The sequence below is a fragment of the Bos grunniens genome, chromosome 5, assembly GCF_055505025.1.
Source record: "Bos grunniens cultivar Pamir isolate PY7600 chromosome 5, Bosgru_T2T1.0, whole genome shotgun sequence".
Taxonomy (NCBI): Eukaryota; Metazoa; Chordata; class Mammalia; order Artiodactyla; family Bovidae; genus Bos; species Bos grunniens.
This window is the reverse complement of record NC_141169.1, coordinates 29,976,298-30,000,000: the sequence shown is the minus strand read 5'-3', so window position 1 is coordinate 30,000,000 and position 23,703 is coordinate 29,976,298. Positions and strand designations below refer to the sequence as shown.

The 23,703-nt window shown below is 39.0% G+C and overlaps 1 protein-coding gene across 5 annotated transcripts in view; it reads left to right on the top strand.

Annotated features, from left to right (window-relative positions):
* Positions 1-23,703, top strand: part of DIP2B (DIP2 acetate--CoA ligase B (putative)) — a 231,052-nt gene that overhangs the window by 136,858 nt on the left and 70,491 nt on the right. For all 5 annotated transcript variants that reach the window (XM_086399451.1, XM_086399450.1, XM_086399453.1 and 2 more), the window contains exon 4: positions 17,464-17,589. In XM_086399451.1, coding sequence (XP_086255577.1) covers positions 17,464-17,589 — 126 coding nt within the window. The remainder of the gene's footprint in view (positions 1-17,463; positions 17,590-23,703) is intronic.

Here is a 23,703-nt window from a genome sequence, read left to right as displayed (position 1 = left end):
GATCAAGATGAATTGTATGTTGGCTGAAGGAGTCAAATCCAGTTACAAGAGCTGCCTGTTCTTACCGATAAGAGACTTTGCTAATACAGTAACTGAACATCTCCTTTTTGACACAGGTGTAGGGGCCAGGGCTGATCATGTTAGAAAATAAGTGAGTGGTTTGATTTGTTCTGTGTTCTGATGCTGCAGATCCTTATGGCAGAGAAGAACATGCTCTATATTTATTAATTATCCAAATTAATTGTCCTGGACCTTCTAAAGCTTGACTAATGTGAATAAGTCCCTAGTTTTCGCAGTTTGCTCTCACATGTTTTATGTTTCATGCAGTAATACTTTTGGAAGTGTAGTATTTTTAATTAATAAGGGTGAGCATTTGAAGTGTTGTTGTTCTGTTGAGGAAGTGCTTTTTCTCAATATGCGCAATTAGTCATTCATTTTCCAAGACAGCTAAGAACCATGGTTTCATCTAATATGAGAAGGGCACTTTTCACATTTTAGCATACCTGAAATCAGGATTTTTTTTTTTAATCCTGAAGAATATCTTTTATATAAGATGGCATTGTAGATTCAGTAAAATATGTCTATCTTGATTCAACTAAATAAGTAAACCTTAGACACTAAAATAGTATAAAAGTATAAATGCCGTATAAAGCTACTTCAAATTACTGCTACTTTTAAGGAAGTAGCAGTATTAAGCTGCTTCCTTAAAAGTAGCAGTGCAAGAGTTTGGCACTATCTTTTAAACTTTAAATATTCATACACTTTTACCCAGAAATGCTACTTCTAGAAATTTGCACATACACATATACACAAAAATATCTATACAAAAATGTTTGTTATAGTATTGTTCATTATAAATACAGTGATAAGTTATAGTAGGTCCACACAGTAGAGGTCAATGAAAACTAGTTTAAAGATCCTATGAAGTCTCATAGGAAAATGAGGTAGATTTATTTGTGCAAATATGGAGAGATGTACAAAATACATTAAGTAATAAATGCAAGATAGTATGTAGCACATGATGCAAATTTATGAATATTAGTACTAATAATTATATATATTATGAAGTACACAGAAGTAGAAATTTGGAATAATGATATACCAAACTACTGGCTTCCCTTGTGGCTCAGCTGGTAAAGAATCCGCCTGCAATGCAGGAGACCTGGGTTCAATCCCTGGATTGGGAAGATCCCCTGGAGAAGGGAACGGCTACCCACTGTAGTATTCTAACCTGGAGAATTCCATGGACTGTATAGTCCATGGGGTCGTGAAGAGTTGGACATGACTGAGCAACTTTCACTTTCAACTGTTCCAGCTACTGAGGTGGGCTTATATCTGGGATGTGTATGTATATTCATTTTTTCCATTTTCGTTGTGGTAAAATATACATGTAACAAAATCTGTATTAATTTTAAACAAAAAGTAACAAAGATGGTTTTCTATTTTTTAAATTGTGGTATAACCAACATATGACATTAGTTTTAGGTATATAGCATAATGATTTGATATTAGTTTGTGTTGTGAAGTGATCATCCTAGTAGGTCTCATTAACATCTGTCACCTTTCAAAGTTAAAAAAACTGTTTTTTCTTGTTATAAGAGGACTTTCTAAAAAATTTATTTTTAATTGGAGGATAATTGCTTTACAATATTGTGTTGGTTTCTGCCATATAACAATGTGAATCAGCCATAAGTATACATATGTTTCCTCCCTCTTGAGCCTCCCACTCACCCTGAGAGGACTTTTAAGATCTACTCTCTCAACACCTTTCAGATGTGCAATACAGTACTATTAATTATAGTCATCATGCCATACATTCCATCCCATGGCTTATTTATTTTATAACTGGAAGTTTATAAAAGATAGGCTGTTTTTGATTTTGATTTTTGTTTTTTGAGAAATTCAGGCAAGGCTTTGTTTATTGGGACTTGTGCTGCAGATTGAGGGAGGAAAAACAATGTAAAAGATAGTTTTTAAAGTGATACCCATGGATAAAATATTTAAAGCCTTACGTCCATTGTTCTTCCTGATTTTTGCTCTAAGTGTGGATTCTTTTGACTCAATGCTGGGAGCTAAATGCAACACTAATTACCTCTGTCAACTTAATTGAGAACTAACTTTCTCTGTCCAAATATGTTCTCTGATACAGCGACTTTTGCCAAGGTGGCTGCCACTGGCACACCAGGACCATTTTATTTCTTTATTAATACACTTCCTCATACCAAGGAAGATAAATTCAGTTCAGTTCAGTTTAAGCAAGTATCTGTTGTAGACCTCCTACAAGTTGAGCACAGTTTCAGTGCTAGAGAAACACAGATGAAAACACAGGAAACCTTTGTATAAGGTATAGTCAACAGAGAAGAGGGGGTGACAGAGGAAGAGCCTGAATACCAGGCACTGTTGAGGGCAGGCTTTGTGGAGATGGCAAAGTCTGAGCCATTTTGAAGAATGAGTAGCTGTTTGCTATATAGATATTCTAAACTAAAAAAATATAATTGGTAAAAGCAGGGGAATGTGAAATGCAGAATTAAAATTTCACTGCTCCTCCCCACCAGCACATACAGTAGTGCCAAAATTAATGTGATATACTAATGTTCCAGAACTTACTAGTTGCTGCCTCTGCCGTAATTAAAAATGGCAAAGTGGTCAGTACCTTAGAAATTGGTAAAAATGGCATGGCTACTAATTGGTTTACAGATAACTCCTTGAACTGTACATCTCTACTTAAATGACTCAGTCCACCCACACATCTGCGTTTCAGTCTGTTCATATCTCTCTGTCCGTCTGCCTATCTATAGTAATGTCCTAGCAGGTAAGGGCACTCCAGTATTCTTGCCTGGAAAATCCCATGGACCGAGGAGCCTGGTAGGCTGCAGTCCATGGGGTCGCTAAGAGTCGGACATGACTGAGCGACTTCACTTTCACTTTTCACTTTCCTGCATTGGAGAAGGAAATGGCAACCCACTCCAGTGTTCTTGCCTGGAGAATCCCAGGGACGGGGGAGCCTGGTGGGCTGCCGTCTATGGGGTCGCACAGAGTCGGACACGACTGAAGCGACTTAGCGGCGGCAGCAGCAGGTAAGGGCACCGGGTGTTTGTCTGCCCCTGGTCCCTGAAGCCCAGCTGTGCCACTTTTGTGCCCTGTCTTAACTACTTTGTAACAACAAGCTAAGAATAGGAGCAACTACTTAAAATATGTAAAGTAGCATTTTCCACTTATCTTTTTGGGAAAGATGAAAAACGTGGCCCATTATTATCCGTAGATGTGGGGAAATGGACATTCTCCCATCTTGTTTTATAACTAATGAGATTGGACCTTTTGGAATATGCTTATTTTCCGTTTGTGGCTTCTTCTGTAAACCACTTGTCCATTGCCTAAACCTCCTTTTTTCTAAATTGAATTCTTTTTTTTTTTGTTGTTATATTTTTGTATGAGTTTTACTAGTCCTAGGAATACTGACATTTAAATTTACTAGAGGTAATAAACAAAAAAAAAAAAAAAGAAAAGACAGATCAATTAGAAGTATAGAATTAGAAAAGAAGAAGGAAAACTGTATTTGCAGTTGATATGATAATTCATTTAGAAAACCCAGGAGAAGTGATGGCAAAAGTAACTTAATGAAATAATTATATCAAGTAGTAAGTATGAAATTAGTGCAGAAATCAGTAGCCTTCATATTTGCTAATAATAACTAGTTGAAAGATGTAATGGTAGAGCAAACCTCATTTACAAAAGCAATAAAAGAAAATAAAACATATTTAGGAATAAACTTCAGGAATGTATAAAACCTTTACAATGGAAACTTTAGAACATCCTGAATGACACACAGTAGGCATGATAAATGGGAAGTCATCCCTGATTCTTAGATAGGATGATTCAATATCACAGATTTACTAGGACTCCAAAAATTATAATTTTAATCCAATCCCGGTAAAAACACTATCAAATTTATTTATGGAGCTAGAAAAAAATATTTTTGAAGTTCAATTTGAAAAGTAAACACATAATAGCTAGGAAACATTCAGAAAACCTACGAGAGTGACTAGATATGTTTTAATATCTAGCAACATACTCCAAAGACTGTAATTAAAACAGTGTGGTATGACACACAAATTGGCAGACAGACCACTGGAATTGAATAGCAAGTTCAGAAATAGACCGAAGTACATCTGGGGTTTAGTATATGATAAAGATAGCATCCCAGATCACTTGGGTGAGAAACTACTTTTTGATAAATTATGCTACAACAACTGGGAAAAAATTAAGTAAACCTATTACCTCACACCAGATACGAGCAAAAACTTCAAATGGATCAAAGATCTTTATGTAAAAAAGAAACCATATAAGTACCATGTAAGTAATAAAGAAAATACTAGTCAATTTTTTAATAATCTAAGCTTATGAAAAGCCTATGAGAAGACTTTCTAAGACTGAAAATCCAGATGTATTAGAAGACTACAGAAAAAAAAATTTTTATTGTGATAAAAACACATGAATGTACTCTTAGAATTTTAAAGTGTATATTATATTGTTAACTGTGTGCAGGTTGTTATACAACAGCTCTTTGGAACCTTCACATCTTGCATGACTGAAACTTTATATCCATTGATCAGTAATTCTGTTTCTTCTTGCCCCAGTCTCTGTCAACCACTATTTTTTGCTCTGTATATCTATGAATTTGAGTACTTTAGATACCTCTTAAAAGTGGTTTATATTAGGGGTTTTGTGTGTGTATGTGTGTGTGTGTGTGTGAGTGTGAGTGTAACTGGCTTATTTCACTTAGCATGTCAAAGTTTCCTTTTTCAAGGCTGAATAATATTCCAGCCTTAATACATAATGTAGTATGTATATACTACCTTTTTTTTATCCATTCATCCATTCGTGGACATTAAGTTGTTTCCACATTTTGGCTATTGTGAATAATGCTGCAGTGAACACAGATGTGTAAATATCATTTCAAGACTCTGCCTTCAGTTCTTTTGGATATACACCCAAAAGTGAGATTGTTGTGGAGAGTTCTAGTTTTAATTTTTTTGCTGAACCTCCATAGTGCTTTCCATAGCAGCAGTAGCATTTTACAGTCCTACCAACGGTGCATGCAGGTTCCACTTTCTCCACATCTCTGTCAACATTTGTGATTTTCCTTTTTTTTTTTTTTAAGTGGCCATTTTGTCTTCTTGGAGAAATATCAGTTCAGTTCCCTTGCCCATTTAAAATTGAGTTCTTTGAGGTTTTATTGTGATTGAGTTGTAGAAGTTCTTTGTGTATTCTAGATAGTAACTCCTTACTCAGTGTATGATTTGCAAATATGTTCTCCCACTCCACGAGTTGCCTTTTCACTGTTGTTTCCTTTGTTGTGCCGAAGTTTTAAAGTTTGATATAGTCCTAGTTCTGTTTTCAGCTTTTGTTGCTTGTGCTGTTGGTGTCACATTCAAGAAATTATTGCATTCCAAGGTCATACAGTGTTTTCCCCTAAGAATTTTATAGTTTCAGGTCTTATGTCTAGATCTTTAATCCATTTTGATTAATTTTTGTGTATGGTGAAAGATAAGCATCCAGCTTCATTCTTTTTTACATACGGATATTCCAGTTTTTCCAGCACTGTTTGTTTCTATCAGGGCTGTCATTTCCCCAGTGTATAGTCTTAACATCTTTGCTGAAGACCATTTGGCCGTGTACACCAGAATAATTTCTGGGCTCTTTGTTCTGTTTCATTGCTCTATATGTATGTCTGCATGCCAGTGTCATAGTCTTGGTTACTATAACTTTGTAATATGTTTTGAAATCAGGAAGAGGAAAGCCTTTATCTTTGTTCTTCTTTCTCATGATTGTTTTGGCTCTTTGGGGTCCTTTGAGATTCCATATGCATTTAGGAATTTTGTTTTCTACTTCTTAAAAAAGTGTCATTGAGATTTTGACAGAAATTCCATTAAATCTCTAGATTGCTTTGGGTAATATGGATGTTTTAACAATATTAAGTCTTTCAGTCCTTAATAGACTTAATGTTAATCATAAAATGTCTTTCTACTGATTTGTCTTCTTTTATTTCATTCATCAGTGTCTCATATTGTACAAATCTTTCACTCCTTGGTTATATTTATTCCTGAGTGTTTTGTTCTTTTTGATACTATTGTAAATTTTTACTTTTCAGATGTTTCATTGTTACTGTTCAGAAACACAACTGATTTTTGTATGTTGATTTTTCTATCTTGCAATTGCTGAATTTATTTGTTAGTTCTGACAGTCTGTGTGTGTGAGATCTTTAGGGTTTCCTATGTATAACGTCATGTCATCTGTAAACAAAAACAATTTTACTTCTTTTCCAACTTCAGTTCAGTTTAGTTCAGTCGCTCAGTCGTGTCTGACTCTTTGAGACCCCATAAACCGCAGCGTACCAGGCCTCCCTGTCTATCACCAACTCCCGGAGTTCACCCAAACCCATATCCATAGAGTCAGTGATGCCATCCAACCATCTCATCCTCTGTCGTCCCCTTCTCCTCCTGCCCTCAATCTTTCCCAGCATCAGGTGAGTCAGCTCTTTGCATCAGGTGGCCAAAGTATTGGAGTTTCAGCTTCAACATCAGTCCTCCAATTAACACCCAGGGCTGATATGCTTCAGAAAGGACTAGTTGGATCTCCTTGCTGTCCAAGGGGCTCAAGAGTCTTCTCCAACACCACAGTTCAAAAGCATCAATTCTTCGGCGCCCAGCTTTCTTTATAGTCCAACTCTCACATCCATACATGACCATTGGAAAAACCATAGCCTTGACTGGACAGTCCTTTGTTGGCAAAGTAATGTCTCTGCTTTTTAATATGCTGTCTATGTTGGTCATAACTTTCCCTCCGAGGAGTAAGTGTCTTTTAATTTCATGGCTGCAATCACTATCTGCAGTGATTTGGGAACACAGAAAAATAAAGTCTGACACTGTTTCCACATCTATTTCCCATGAAGTGATGGGACCAGATGCCATGTTCTTCGTTTTCTGAATGTTGAGCTTTAAGACAACTTTTTCACTCTCCTTTTTCACTTTCATCAAGAGGCTCTTTAGTTCTTCTTCGCTTTCTGCCACAAGGGTGGTGTCATCTGCATATCTGAGGTTATTGATATTTCTCCCGGCAATCTTGATTCCAGCTGTGCTTCTTCCAGCCCAGTGTTTCGCATGATGTACTCTGCATATAAATTAAATAAGCAGGGTGACAATATACAGCCTTGATGTACTCCTTTTCCTATTTGGAACCAGTCTGTTGTTCCATGTCCAGTTCTAACTGTTGCTTCCTGACTGGCATACAGGTTTCACAAGAGGCAGGTCAAGAGAGACCAGGTCAATACCAGACCTGGTATTCCCATCTCTTTCAGAATTTTCCACAGTTTATTGTGATCCACACAGTCAAAGGCTTTGGCATAGTCAATAAAGCAAAAGTAGATGTTTTTTTGGAACTCTCTTGCTTTTTTGATGATCCAGTGAATGTTGGCAATTTGATCTCTGATTTTCCAACTTGGATGCCTTTATTCTTTTTCTTGCCTAATTTCTCTGACTAGAATGTCCAGTACTGTGTTGAATAGATAGGTGAGTGTGAGCATCCTTGCCTTATTCCTGATGATAATGGGAAAAGCTTTTAGCTTTTCACTGTTGAATATGATGTTGACTGTGGGCTTTTCATGTTCGATAATTATCTTGAAGTACTTTCCTTCTGTTCCTGGTTTGTAGAGTGTTCTTATAAAAGAATGTTAATTTTGTCAAATGCTTTTTCTGTATCTATTGAGATGATCATATGATTTTTCTCCCCTGTTATATTAGAGTATTACATTTATTTTCATATGTTGAACCTTGCAACTTAGGTGGATAGTCTTTTTAATGCCATATCGTCCTTTTAATGTGCTGTTGAATTTGATTTGTTAGTATTTTGTTCAGGATTTTTACATTAATATTCATCTGGTCTGTAGTTAATATTGATTAACAACATTATTTTGGCCTGTAGTTTTCTTTTTTTATAATATCATTGCCTGGCTTTGGTATCAGGATAGGGTAGTCTTATCAAATGAATTTGAGAGTGTTCCCTCTTGGTTTTTGGAAGACTTTGAGAAAATTGATGTTAATTCTTAAAAGTGCTTTATATAGGATTCTCCAGTGAAATGTGGGCTTTTCTTTCTTGGGAGATTTTTGATTACTGATTCAATCTTTCTGTTAGTAATTGGTCTGTTCTGGTTTTAATCTTGGTAGGTTATATGTTTCTTCTATGGCATCAGTTGAAAAATTTCCTCTTTCATTTCTGATTTTAGTAATTTGTATCTTCTCTCTTTTTTCTTTTTAAATTAAAAAAAAAATTTTTTTTTAACTTAGGAAATTTCGTTATTTGTTTTGGCTGCCCTGGGTCTTCATTGCTGCTAGTGAGCTTTCTTTAGTTGCACCAGGGGGTACTCGCTAGTTATGGTGTATGGGCTTCTCATTGTGGCAGCTTCTCTTGTTGTGGAGCATGGGCTTCGATAGTCGTGGAGCATGGACGCAGTTGCCCCGAGTATGCAGGATTTTCCTAGACCAGGGATCGAACCGGTGTTCCCTACATTGGCAGGCTGATTCTTAACCATTGGACCGCCAAGAATGTTCTCTTTTTCTTATTGTAGATAAAGTTGTGTCAACTTTGTTCATCTTTTCAAAAAAACAATTCTTGTTTTTGTTGTTTTTCTTCCCTCTGTTTTATTTCTGCACTGCTGTTCATTTGCTAAGTCACGTCCGCCTCTTTGTAACACCATGGACTGCAGCACGGCAGGCTTCCCTGTCCTTCAGTATCTCCCAGAGTTTGCTAAAACTCATGTCCATTGAGTTGATGATGCCATCCAACCATCTCATCTTCTGTCGTCCCCTTCTCCTCCTGCCTTCAATCTTTGCCTACATCAGGGTCTTTTCAAATGAGTCAGCTCTTTGCATCAGGTGGCCGAAATATTGGAGCTTCAGCTTCAGCATCAGTTCTTCCATTGAATATTTAGAACTGATTTCCTTTAAAATGGACTGGTTTGACCTACTTGTTATCCAAGGAACTTTCAGTCTTCTCCAGCACCACAGTTTGAAAGCATCAATTCTTCGGCACTCAGCCTTCTTTATGGTCCAGCTCTCACATCCATACATGACTACTGGAAAAACCATAGCTTTGACTGTATATATATATATGAACCTTTGTCGGCAAAGCGATGTTTCTGCTTTTGAATATACTGTCTTGGTTTGTCATAGCTTTTCTTCCAAGAAGCAAGCGTCTTTTAATTTCATGGCTGCAGTCACCATCTGCAGTGATTTTTCCTCTAATCCTTGTTAATTCCTTCTTTTGCTAACTTAGGTTTTATTTTGTTCTTTTTTTGAGTTCTTTCAGTTATGCATTTAGGTTGCTGACTTGAGATTTTCCATAAAATCTTTAAAAAAAAAAAACAAAAACTTTTGCATGGCAACAATCCACTGCAAACAATAGCAAAGGACAAACAACAAACTGAAAGAAAATATTTCTAACATTTCTCAGAGATAAAGGGCCAATATCTTTTATATCAGTTCAGTTCAGTTCAGTCGCTCAGTCGTGTCTGACTCTCTGTGACCCCATGAATCACAGCACGCCAGGCCTTACTGTCCATCACCAACTCCCGGAGTTCACTCAGACTCACGTCCATTGAGTCAGTGATGCCATCCAGCCATCTCATCCTCTGTCATCCCCTGCTTCTCCTGCCACCAATCCCTCCCAGCATCAGAGTCTTTTCCAATGAGTCAACTCTTTGGATGAGGTGGCCAAAGTATTGGAGTTTCAGCTTCAACATCAGTCCTTCCAAAGAACACCCAGGACTGATCTCCTTTAGAATGGACTTGTTGGATCTCCTTGTAGTCTAAGGGACTCTCAAGAGTCTTCTCCAACACCGCAGTTCAAAAGCATCAATTCTTTGGCACTCAGCTTTCTTCACAATCCAACTCTCACATCCATACATGACTACTGCATAAACCATAGCCTTGACTAGATGGACCTTTGTTGGCAAAGTAATGTCTCTGCTTTTGAATATACTATCTAGGTTGGTCATAACTTTGCTTCCAAGAAGTAAGCGTCTTTGAATTTCATGGCTGCAGTCACCATCTGTAGTGATTTTGGAGCCCAAAAAAATAAAGTCTGACACTGTTTCCACTGTTTCCCCATCTATTTGCCATGAAGTGATGGGACCGGATGCCATGATCTTCGTTTTCTGAATGTTGACCTTTAAGCCGACTTTTTCACTCTCCTCTTTCATGTTCATCAAGAGGCTTTTTAGTTCCTCTTCTCTTTCTGCCATAAGGGTGTGTCATCTGCATATCTGAGGTTATTGATCTTTCTCCCTGCAGTCTTGATTCCAGCTTGTGCTTCTTCCAGCCCAGCGTTTCTCATGATGTACTCTGCATAGAAGTTAAATAAGCAGGGTGACAATATACAGCCTTGACGTACTCTTTTTCCTATTTGGAATCAGTCTGTTGTTCCATGTCCAGTTCTAACTGTTGCTTCCTGACCTGCATATAGGTTTCTTAAGAGGCAGGTCAAGTGGTGTGGTATTCCTATCTCTTTCAGAATTTTCCCGTTTATCGTGATCCCCACAGTCAAAGGTTTTGTCATAGTCAATAAAGCAGAAATAGATGTTTTTCTGGAACTCTCTTGCTTTTTCGATGATCCAGTGGATGTTGGCAATTTGATCTTTGGTTCCTCTGCCTTTTCTAAAACCAGCTTGAACATCTGGAAGTTTACGGTTCATGTATTGGTGAAGCCTGGCTTGGAGAATTTTGAGCACTACTTTACTAGCGTGTGAGATAAGTGCAATTTTGAGGTAGTTTGAGCATTCTTTGACATTGCCTTTCTTTGGGATTGGAATGAAAACTGCCCTTTTCCAGTCCTGTGGCCACTGCTGGCATATTGAGTGCAGCACTTTCACAGCATCATCTTTTAGGATTTGAAATAGCTCAACTAGAATTCCATCACCTCCACTAGCTTTAAGAATTTTTAAAAATCAAGGGAAGATAAACTAAGACTCCCAGTGGAAAAATAGTGAAGTGCCGTGAACATTCACTTCACTTTCAATCAGATATTAAATGGCTCTAAAATCCTCTTCAAGATGTTTAATATCAGTAATGATTTTTTTTTGTGTGCAAATTTAAAGTATACTGAGGTGCCATTTCTCAGCCACTAAACTGGCAACAGTGAAAAGGTAGATAATATACTCTGAAGGCAAGTCAGTCGGGAAACAGGCTCTCTTATACATTGCTGATAGTACTGCAGTATGATAAAGCTCTTTCAGAAGGGAGGCAAGATGTAACAAAATTTAAACTGTGTTTGACTTTTGATTTAGGAGTCTCACTTGTAGGAATTTATGCTGAAGATATATTCTCATCAGCATAGAAATGTATTTGCACAAGGCTGTTTGTTGTATCAGTATTTGTAATTATAAAATATTGCCCACACATAGGATAGCAATTGAATAAAACTGTGGTATACAATGAAGTGCTATATACGCTACTTTAAAAAAAGAATGAAGAAAATCTCTAGTAGCTGACACAAAATGAATTCTAGGATATACTGTTAAGTGAAAAAAGCATAGTGCAAAAAAGTACTATTGTATGTTACCTTGTGTGTGTGAAAGGCAGGGATATGGAAAATATATGGTGGTTTTTTGCACAAAGAAATACAGGCAGGATAAATCAATAAGGAGATTGGTTACCTATAGTGAGTGAGTGGATTTGAGGTAGAAGTGGTTGTTGTGTGGTAGATACCTACCTAGCGTATGGGTTTTTCACACCCATCCATTCTCCAGTTATCTGCAGATAGCAACTCACTGTCCTGCAATTTAATTTATTTCTCATATTAACTACCTGCAGTTAGTAGAGAGCCCACAGGCTCATTTCCACAAGACTGTCCCTACCTTTGGGCTCCCTTGGTGGCTCAGATGGTAAAGCGTCTGCCTGCAATGTGGAAGACCTGAGTTTGTTCCCTGGGTTGGGAACATCCCCTGGAGAAGGAAGTGGCCAATCACAAGTACAGACCTTCCTTGACTTACAGTGGGGTTACATATCAATAAACCTATCATAAGCTGAAAATATTCAAAGTTGAAAGTGCATTTAATTGGACACCTGATGCACAGAGCTGACTCATTGGAAAAGACCTTGATCCTGGGAAAGACTGAGGGCGTGAGAAGAAGGGGGTGACAGAGATGAGATGTCAGATGGCATCATTGACACAATGGATATGAGTTTGAGCAAAATCTGAGAGATGGTGAAGGACAGGGAAGCCTGGCATGCTGCAGTTCATGAGGTTACAGAGAGTTGGACACAACTTAGTGACATACATACAACAACATACAACATACAAAAACATACAACATACAACAATCTACTGAATATCATAGCTTAGCCTTGTCTGCCTTAAATGTGCTCAGAACACTTACATTAGCCTACAGTCGGGCAAATGGAATGGCTGTATGTTTACAGAATGATTTTAAGTATATCAGCCATTTGTGATCGTGTGGCTGACTGGGAGCCATAGCTTGCTGCTACTGCCTAGCATCACAAGAGAGAATCATATCCAGGAAAAAATAATTGAAAATTCAAAGTACAGTTTCTATTAAGTGTGTATTGCTTTTATACTATTGTAAAGTAAAAAAAAAAAATCACTAGTTGAATTTATCACAAGTTGGAGACCATTTATAGTGTTTCCACATTGCTTCCCTCTGGCCAGCTTGGCTATATGGGGTTGCTTAATTCAGCAGGTGGGATCTTAGTTCCTGGACTAGGGATCAAACCCATGCCTCCTCCCAAGTGCGGAGTCTAAACCACTGGACCACCAGGAAAGTCCTTGTTCAACTTAGCTAAAAATCAAAATTCCCACCACCCCCTCCTCAAGTTTGATTATTTGCTATAATGGCTCACTGAACTCAGGAAAATAATGTTACCGGTTTACTATAAAGGATAGAAATGATCAACCAGATGAAGAGGCTCATAGCGCAAGGTGCAGAAGAGTCCCAAACCCAAGAGCTCCTGTCCCTGTGAAGTTTAAGGTACATTACCCTGCTGGCACAAAGATGTGTTCACCAACTCAGGAAGCTCTCCAGATCCCTTACTTTAGAGGGTTTTTTTTTTTTTTTTAAATGGAGACTCCATTACCTAGGCATGCTTGATTAAATAATTGGTCATTGGTGATTAGCTCAATCCCCAGTCCCTTTTCTCTCTCTAGAGGATGGAGGGTAGGGCTGAAAGTTCTAAGCCTCTAATCATGACTTAGTCTGTTCTAGGGTACTGCTGTTCATGTGACTCCACTTTAGGAGCTGCAGTTTCTTGATTCAGTTTAAACTTATAGCACCGCACCGCCCCCCGCCCCCAAATGACCTGATTAGCTCAGCTCTTACAAGAGACAGGCTTTCAAGGATCATTTGCATATGTAGATTGGGCCAGATCCTTGAGAAGAGGAAATTTCTCTGAACCTGGAAGCCACCTCAGGTCCTATCTGCCTCAGAAGGATTGGATAAGAGTGTTTTTTTTTTTTTTTTTTTTTAATTTTACAATATTGTATTGGTTTTGCCATATATTGAAATGAATCCGCCACAGGTTTACATGTGTTCCCCATCCTGAACCCTCCTCCCTCCTCCCTCTCCATACCATCCCTCTGGGTTGTCCCAGTGTACCGGCCCCAAGCATCCAGTATCATGCATCGAACCTGGACTGGTGACTTGTTTCATATATGATATTATACATGTTTCAATGCCATTCTCCCAAATCATCCCATCCTCTCCTTCTCCCACAGAGTCCAAAAGACTGTTCTATACATCAGTGTCTCTTTTGCTGTCTCGTATACAGGGTTATTGTTACCATCTTTCTAAATTCCATATATATGCGTTAGTATACTGTACTGGTGTTTTTCTTTCTGGCTTACTTCACTCTGTATAATAGGCTCCAGTTTCATCCACCTCATTAGAACTGATTCAAATGTATTCTTTTTAATGGCTGAGTAATACTCCATTGTGTATATGTACCACAGCTTTTTTTTTTTTTTTTAACTTTACAGTATTGTATTGGTTTTGCCAAATAGTGAAATGAATCTGCTACAGGTATACATGTGTTCCCCATCCTGAACCCTCCTCCCTCCTCCCTCTCCATACCATCCCTCTGGGTCGTCCCAGTGCACCAGTCCCAAGCATCCAGTATCGTGCATCGAACCTGGACTGGCGACTCATTTCATACATGATATTATACATGTTTCAATGCCAGTCTCTCAAATCTTCCCACCCTCTCCCTCTCCCACAGAGTCCATAAGACTGTTCTATACATCAGTGTCTCTTTTGCTGTCTCGTATACAGGGTTATTGTTACCATCTTTCTAAATTCCATATATATGTGTTAGTATACTGTATTGGTGTTTTTCTTTCTGGCTTACTTCACTCTGTATAATAGGCTCCAGTTTCATCCACCTCATTAGAACTGATTCAAATGTATTCTTTTTAATGGCTGAGTAATACTCCATTGTGTATATGTACCACAGCTTTCTTATCCATTCATCTGCTGATGGGCATCTAGGTTGCTTCCATGTCCTGGCTATTATAAACAGTGCTGCAATGAACATTGAGGTACACGTGTCTCTTTCCCTTCTGGTTTCCTCAGTGTGTATGCCCAGCAGTGGGATTGCTGGATCATAAGGCAGTTCTGTTTCCAGTTTTTTAAGGACTCTCCACACTGTTCTCCATAGTGGCTGTACTAGTTTGCATTCCCACCAACAGTGTAAGAGGGTTCCCTTTTCTCCACACCCTCTCCAGCATTTATTGCTTGTAGACTTTTGGATCGCAGCCATTCTGACTGGTGTGAAATGGTACCTCATAGTGGTTTTGATTTACATTTCTCTGATGAGTGATGTTGAGCATCTTTTCATGTGTTTGTTAGCCATCTGTATGTCTTCTTTGGAGAAATGTCTGTTTAGTTCTTTGGCCCATTTTTTGATTGGGTCATTTATTTTTCTGGAAATGAGCTGTAGGTGTTGCTTGTATATTTTTGAGATTAGTTGTTTGTCAGTTGCTTCATTTGCTATTATTTTCTCCCATTCTGAAGGCTGTCTTTTCACCTTGCTTATAGTTTCCTTTGTTGTGCAGAAGCTTTTAAGTTTAATTAGGTCCCATTTGTTTATTTTTGCTTTTATTTCCAGTATTCTGGGAGGTGGGTCATAGAGGATCCTGCCATGATGGATGTCAGAGAGTGTTTTGCCTATGTTCTCCTCTAGGAGTTTTATAGTTTCTGGTCTTACGTTGAGATCTTTAATCCATTTTGAGTTTATTTTTGTGTATGGTGTTAGAAAGTGTTGTAGTTTCATTCTTTTACAAGTGGTTGACCAGTTTTCCCAGCACCACTTGTTAAAGAGATTGTCTTTAATCCATTGTATATTCTTGCCTCTTTTGTCAAAGATAAGGTGTCCATATGTGCGTGGATTTATCTCTGGGCTTTCTATTTTGTTCCATTGATCTATATTTCTGTCTTTGTGCCAGTACCATACTGTCTTGATAACTGTGGCTTTGTAGTAGAGCCTGAAGTCAGGCAGGTTGATTCCTCCAGTTCCATTCTTCTTTCTCAAGATAGCTTTGGCTATTTGAGGTTTTTTGTATTTCCATACAAATTGTGAAATTATTTGTTCTAGCTCTGTGAAGAATACCGTTGGTAGCTTGATAGGGATTGCATTGAATCTATAAATTGCTTTGGGTAGTATACTCATTTTCACTATATTGATTCTTCCAATCCATGAACATGGTATATTTCTCGATCTATTAGTGTCCTCTTTGATTTCTTTCACCAGTGTTTTATAGTTTTCTATATATAGGTCTTTAGTTTCTTTAGGTAGATATATTCCTAAGTATTTTATTCTTTTCATTGCAATGGTGAATGGAATTGTTTCCTTAATTTCTCTTTCTGTTTTCTCATTATTAATGTATAGGAATGCAAGGGATTTCTGTGTGTTGATTTTATATCCTGCAACTTTACTATAATCATTGATTAGTTCTAGTAATTTTCTGGTGGAGTCTTTAGGGTTTTCTATGTAGAGGATCATGTCATCTGCAAATAGTGAGAGTTTTACTTCTTCTTTTCCAATTTGGATTCCTTTTATTTCTTTTTCTGCTCTGATTGCTGTAGCCAAAACTTCCAAAACTATGTTGAATAGTACTGGTGAAAGTGGGCACCCTTGTCTTGTTCCTGACTTTAGAGGAAATGCTTTCAATTTTTCACCATTGAGGCTAATGTTTGCTGTGGGTTTGTCATATATAGCTTTTATTATGTTGAGGTATGTTCCTTCTATTCCTGCTTTCTGGAGAGTCTTTATCATAAATGGATGTTGAATTTTGTCAAAGGCTTTCTCTGCATCTATTGAGATAATCATATGGTTTTTATTTTTCAATTTGTTAATGTGGTGTATTACATTGATTGATTTGCAGATATTGAAGAATCCTTGCATCCCTGGGATAAAGCCCACTTGGTCATGGTGTATGATCTTTTTAATGTGTTATTGGATTCTGATTGCTAGAATTTTGTTAAGGATTTTTGCATCTGTGTTCATCAATGATATGGGCCTGTAGTTTTCTTTTTTTTGGCATCTTTGTCAGGTTTTGGTATTAAAAATCAAAGCACAGGGACTTCCCCGGTGGTCCAGTGGCTAAGACTTCGAACTCCCTATGCAGGGAGTGGGGCTCGATCCCTGGTCAGGGAACTAGATTCCACATGCCACAACTAAGAGTTCACATGCCAGAGGATCCCACATGCCTCAGCTGAGACCCGATGTAGCCAAATAAATAAAAATATATTTTTAAAAAAAATCAAAGCCCAGTCCAAAATACTGTGTATTATATGATCCTATTTTGTAGCAGTATAGATTGAGTTTTGGCATGGGAGTGGAGAATCAAGAGTTTTCTCTGGATATGTTAATTTTGTGATTGTTATTAGACATTCAAGTGAAGAGCTGTGTTCTTTTGTGGGCAGAGTGGCAAACAAGTACCCCTGGCCCTTGTATTTTCTACATCAGAATCAGCCCTTCTCTCCTGTGGTATAGAATTGAAGAGTGTCAATTCCTTTCTGGCAGTTAAGCAAATCCTGAGCTTGAACAGAGAGTGTCCTTTGGGTACCTGCATCACACGCATTCCGTTCAGAGGTGGGGTTCCCAGCTGGCCCCGAAGCACGTTAGATTCTTCTTCTCACTCCACACCCAGCCCCCTATCCATCAGCGTCTTCTCTGCTGTCTTAAACGGTCTTCTCATCGTTCTGGGCTTCATTTTCCTCTCATGTAAATTATCCTTGACTACTTCTTTGGTCTGTTTTTCCTATTTGCTGTAACACAAATGATAAATAAAAGTCACCTAAATATCCCCTTTTAACAGCAGAGGCAGTGATAGTTCAGCTCAAAGAAGTAAACCCTTTGAGAGCCAGGAGCTAATAAATGCAAATTTTTAATCTTTCAGATATCCACACAGAAGCAGTTCAAGCTGCACTGGCAAAGCATAAAGAACAGAAAATGGCTTTGCCCATGCCAACCAAAAGGCGGTCCACATTTGTCCAGTCTCCTGCGGATGCCTGCACACCACCTGGTAGGTTTATCAGAAGCTTTCTCTCTGACAGTGACTACTTTGATGTTCCTTGAGTTCTGCTTTTTCTTTTCTGAGGTAGGAGCTAGAACTCTCTCCTCATCATCAGAAATGTATGAGTACACCCTGAAGGTGACAGGTTTTCATTATTGCATTGTAAACAAGACACAAAAAAGGCCTTAAGAGTAAAGCTTTTTTTTTTTTTTTAATTTTCTTCTGAAATTCCAGAATTTCCTTGCTCTAACCTCCAAACTCATGTAGTCATAAATAAAACCAAAGCTTAGGGTCTAAAAAATACCCTTATGTTACTAAATAGCTATTCTTTATTGATATCCAGAATATGACCCAGAGTCATATATGTATGTCTTTAACAAATTTATACTCCTAAATCAAATCCTTTGTCTCTGCAACAGTCACAGGAGTATGTGATCTCTGGACAAAATGTTTTTATGTCATGAAAGAGAGCAGTCATGCAAAGTTACAATAAATCTAGAAAACATATATACGTGTTTATGTGTGTGTGAATATATTTTGTATATGTTTTTATTTCTTTAAGAATCCACTTTCTATAATTGGATCAGGAGATAAGCCTAGAGGCCCATCGCCACCCTCTAGACTTGGAAGACTTACCATCCCCACCCCCACCACAAATTCATATTTGAAGAGCAACTGGAACACCTTTAAGTTGTCTTTTCCATTTGAAATCTTTCCCAAAGTTTTTAAAAATTTAGATGAAGTCTCAGAATCTCGATGTATAGGCCTCTGAGACTAAAGAGTCCATCTGTTTCAAAGCCTCAGTATAGTGTCTGTTTCTCCACTGTCATGTTCCTGGTAATAAAATCTTTCGGGAGAAACATTTCCTGAACTGTTTTGGTCTCAGCGATTTACCCTGTCTTTTGGGGGAGATTCTCAGGAAGGTTACATTTGTCGTGGTCGACTCTGATTCACAGCTGTCAAGTTGAGCTGTTCACGCTGATCTAAGCCCCTGGCCCAGGTTTATATTAATAGTCTTCTCCTAGGTTTTGGCTAACTTCTCAGAGCATCCAGGAGTGCTATGGGCTCATTAACTGTGTGTGCTTTTTTCTTTACATCTGTGGTGTCAATATGTTCCTAAGAGAAATAGCTCTGTGGCTTCAAGTGATCCTCAAAATGTAACGCAGGATACCTCTAGCAGACCGTCACAATGAGACATTTTGTGCTGTAGTGGTGCATACTTCCAGCCTGCTCGTTCAGAATCTTGGATGACTTCCCTGTCGCATTAGTACAGCACCAGCCGGGTCCTCGTGGACAAAGGGGGCTCTCAGTCTCACAGCTATTCCTTGCTGGCACATTCTGGCGCAGAGTGGCTGAGGGTTTGCCATTGTAGTAAATGGCAAAGGGTAGGGAGCAGCGCAGACTCCCAAGTCCTTAGAACCAGTCTTCCCCAGAACTGTGCTAAAGAAATGCAGCTGTGAAGTAGTCTGCTCCCATGGCCACGGGTGAAATGGGAGAGTGGAGCAAAGGATTTTGAGCATGCGCAGACGGAATGGAAACCTTTTCTGTCCGCTTCCAAAGTCACTGCCTGAGGGGAATTCACCAACTCTAAATCGAGGCTGTTCATTGCTGAACAAGACCATAGTCCTGTGGAATTTGGTACAGGCTTCTGTATTTCTAAACATGAATGTTCTACTCTGTCTGCAGGCTTAAAGATGTGACATCGTTTTCTTGATTACCTGGTAGTTTTAATAATTTCATGATTGTAAAGATTCGGTCCTCTCTCTTAAGACCTTTATTCAGCAGAGCAGAGTATTAAGGTTTCCTATCTATTTATGTCCTGTTCCGGGAACTCTGAATGGTATGTGAGAGATGTTGATCCGCTGTTAGAGACATCAGTGTTGTCAAATAGAAGAGGGATTCTCTCCCAACTCGAGCACTGAGAGCACCCCACGTAGCGGTTTCTCACTTGGCCCCCACAGAGGGCTGAACCTTGATGTACTTGATGCTGTCGTTCTACAACACGCATGCCTGGAACCATCCTGTGCTCCAGTGTGAGGGGCTGTGGAGGGACTGTATCATAAGGCTTCTCTCGGGACCTTTCCACTGGGGGGATGGAATTTGTTCTTCCCAAGTTAGAATAAGGGCTTCCCTGGTGGCTCAGGTGGTAAAGAGTCCGCCTGCAATGCAGGAGACTTGGGTTCTATCTCTGGGTCGGGAAGATCCCCTGGAGAAGGGAATTGCTACCCACTCTGGTATTCTTGCTTGGATATGGATTCCATTCTCTCCAAGCATCTGAGAGCCACCAGTTAGAGACTTGGCCATTGAACCTTAACCCTTTTATCACTGTCTCCCAGAACCTGTTACAGCCTAACCCAGGGAAGGCAGGTAGGTTTTATCTTGCCTTTTTACTAGCCCCAAAACATTAAAGTTTAGAAGAAATGCTGAAGCTCTGCTCAAGGGGTCAAGAGGAAGAGGAGAATTGATGTTAATTATGGATGGTTATGGCCTGATTTTGGAGAAGGCAATGGCACACACTCCAGTACTCTTGCCTGGAAAATCCCATGGATGGAGGAGCCTGGTAGGCTGTAGTCCATGGGGTCGCTAAGAGTCGGGCACGACTGAGCGACTTCACTTTCACTTTTCACTTTCATGCATTGGAGAAGGAAATGGCAACCCACTCCAGTGTTCTTGCCTGGAGAATCCCAGGGACGGGGGAGCCTGGTGGGCTGCCGTCTATGGGGTCGCACAGAGTCGGACACGACTGAAGCGACTTAGCAACAGTAGCAGCAGCAGCAGTAGCAGCAGCATGGGCTGATTTTAAAAAAAAAAACAGGTTCTAGGCAGCTATGAAAGTGACATTGCTACTATTTTCTTTCTAGAAAAATCGTGCCACTCTTGCAGGGCAAGACTAACCTCAGATTTCACGGTATTATAGTTACATTGTCCTTTGTGCACTGAGAGGCCACACCGCAAAACGTCACAGAACGTGTTTTCTGCTCAGGGCCCTTCCTCTGCCCATGCTGTGCCAGGTGAACCTACTGTCTGGGATACCTGCTAAAGCGCACTGGCCAGTCGGCTTCTTAGAGACGCAACCAGCATACAACTGTGGGAGTCGCTGAAGTGATGAAAATCTAGAGCTGATTTTGGAGTATTTAACAAAAAGAGTCTGGGAGTGAACTATGTCATAAATCTTGGTTCCGTTCATAATCATATAATCTGATAAATACGGTAAACACTTGGCATGAGAGCTGATTTGTCTTTTGTTCATAAAGCTTTCTCAAATAATAAAATGTCATTCACCCTAAAACCTGCTTATTGATACATGCACTGATTTCTATCTTGTGGATTGGAAAATCTAAATTCTCCAAGTTGGTAGAAGCCTGTGGTTCTTTTAGTGCCTGTGGCCTTTTTCATAGTCTTTTAGACTTTGAATTACTGCCATCCAGTTCCCTTTATGTGCTGAAATCATTTACTAATGTCATGAGGCAATTACCTCAGCTCTTTCTTTGTAGGGCTTCTTTGTGTAATGCTATTACTCATTCATACAGATAAATAGAATGCCAAAACTACAGCATATATTTTTTGTCTCTAAGCTTTTTCTGCACCCATGTGGGCCTACCCTGCACTGCATTTTGAGGGTGCTCAGATGAACAAATAGACCACATAATGACCCCAAAGCACAGTAAGCTGTTTTGACTGGCTTGCATAGAATGAAGCTTAAAATTTAGGGGTCTCCCTGAGTTTCTCTTATACAGGACTCTGCTTGAAAGGGACTGTAGTAGTAATTCACAGGGCCAGACACAGAGACATTTACCTCTCTGTATTTCTATATATGAAAACAATGCCCACGAACAGACTGGAATATTGTTACAGTTTTAGCAAACTTTAATGATGCTGTATGGAATTACAGGATGCAGAGGACTTTCGTATACCAGTGGCTGCCCTGCCTCAGTTGTTCTGCTTAACCATCTACTCTGTGAAGTGGGAAGTCCGGATTTCTTTAGAGATGAGGAAACAGACAAGCTTACAGTCACTAAGTGATTTGTCCTAGGATTCAGCAATTATGTGTCAGACTCATTGCTTGATTTTGTTTTTTACTCTTGGAAAGTTCTTTTTTGCTTAATGCTTCTGCTAAGTTGCTTCAGTCATGTTCGACTCTGTGCGACCCCATAGACGGGAGCCCACCAGGCTCCGCTGTCCTGGGATTCTCCAGGCAAGAACACTGGAGTGGGTTGCCAAATAGATACTCGTATATGCATGGTCCTGGAATGGGTATTATTCCAAATAAATTGAACAGCTGTTGCCTTCAGAGAGCTTATAGGCTAAAATACATTATTAGTCAGTTACTAACTTGGAGAGTTCCTGTAGATATTCTAATTTTATTCAGAATCACAAAGTAAACCGAGATGGCAAATCAGACCTCTATAAATATGTTATAATTAATAAATTTTGGATCTTTTAATAACATGCTTTCATTAGTATTGATATGAGTTATGAGCAGAGCTCCACAAGTACTTAGAAGTTTAGTATTCAATATTCTTTAAGCCGAAGCACAATAAAACCCCAGTCTATCAGATTGAATTAGTTTATTTCAATAAGTGATTGTAAAATTTAAAGTTTTCCAATAAACGTAATTTCATACTACCATTTCTTGAGTACTTCTGTGCACTAGTCAAAAGGCTGAGTGCTTAACATTTTTTCATAATTTGTTTTCTTGACAATTCTCTGTTCGATTTTACAGATGAGACAACAGATTTAAAGAGGCTTAATAACTTGCTCAAACATCTTTTTCTAGCTGTGTGGTCAGTTAGACAACCTGAAAACTCTCTCTCAGAAAGAGGGAAAAGAAAATTTCTCTTTAGTACTAGGTAGAATATAATCAGCTTCCTTTTAAATACATACAGAAGTGAGAGAGGTAGAGAATGATCACTAAAAATCAGTGTGGTGAGATGGGGCTGACTTTGACTGTCCTAGGGAGGAGAAGAGACTATCAACAAAAGACCTAAATTTTAATTACTATAAAGGTAGGAAAGATAAAACCTCAGACATATGTAAGGTTGAAAGTTGGGATTGAGATTCCAGAGAGGTTCACATCTTTAGCAGAAGGGACAATTAGAAAAAATTAAATGAAAAATTAACCTCCCAGCAAAAGAAAACCTTCTCAAGAAAGCTTGCCTGCTTTGCCTCAGAATAATGAGGGCAGGGACCTTCTCTAATAATTTGTGGTTGGTCAGTAGGTACAAGAATTGAATTCTGGTGTCCTATTTGTTAAATCTAATGTTAGAAAGTGGTCCTAGGCTGATGATAACCTGGGGCACAAGTGGTTTCTGGGAGAATACATGAGTCCAGGGATGTAAAATCCCCACAGATAAAGATCCACTGGATTTTGTGAGCAAACAACCCCAAAATAGAAAAGAACAATAGCAAAACAGTAGAAGTAAGACCCATAAGAACTGATCTGCCTAACTCCTATCAATGGCAGAGCTAAGACTGGAATCCAAAGCAGTCTGGCCTTAAAAGCCTGTTCTCTAAACCACTTGGCATATGGCCTCTCATCCTACCATGGTGATGGTTTAGTCACTAAGTCGTGTCTAACTCTTGTGATCCCATAGACTGTAGGCTCCACTGTCCATGGGATTCTCCAGGCAAGAAGACTGAAGTGGGTTGCCATTTCCTTCTCCAGGGGATCTTCCCAACCCAGGGATTGAACCCCTGGTCTCCTGCATTGCAGGCAGGTTCTTTACCAACTGAGCTACCATGTCAAGTAAATGTTTTCTGGTTTTATTCTGGAGCTCTAGCAATTGCTGCATATTTGGTTTAACTTTTCAAGTAGGCAGTAAATTAAAAAAAAAAGTACCTGTCTTCTCACTGCAAGATGAATTGTAATATTAGTTCATTTTGTGAAATGTTTTTTCATAGACGTGGGACAGTACCTTGAAAAACAGTGTTTTGAAATCCCTTATGGGTAGAGTGATCCTGGAGTAATTATTACTAGTGAGCCCCCCTGTCTCATAAGTATCCCCATATGGATGTTAATAGACAACACATGGGCCTCTGCTGATGAGTGATTACATAGTAATTTCCTGTCCCAGCCAGCTCTCTGTGCACCCAGGTCACTGTGGGATGCTGGAAAATCTCTCA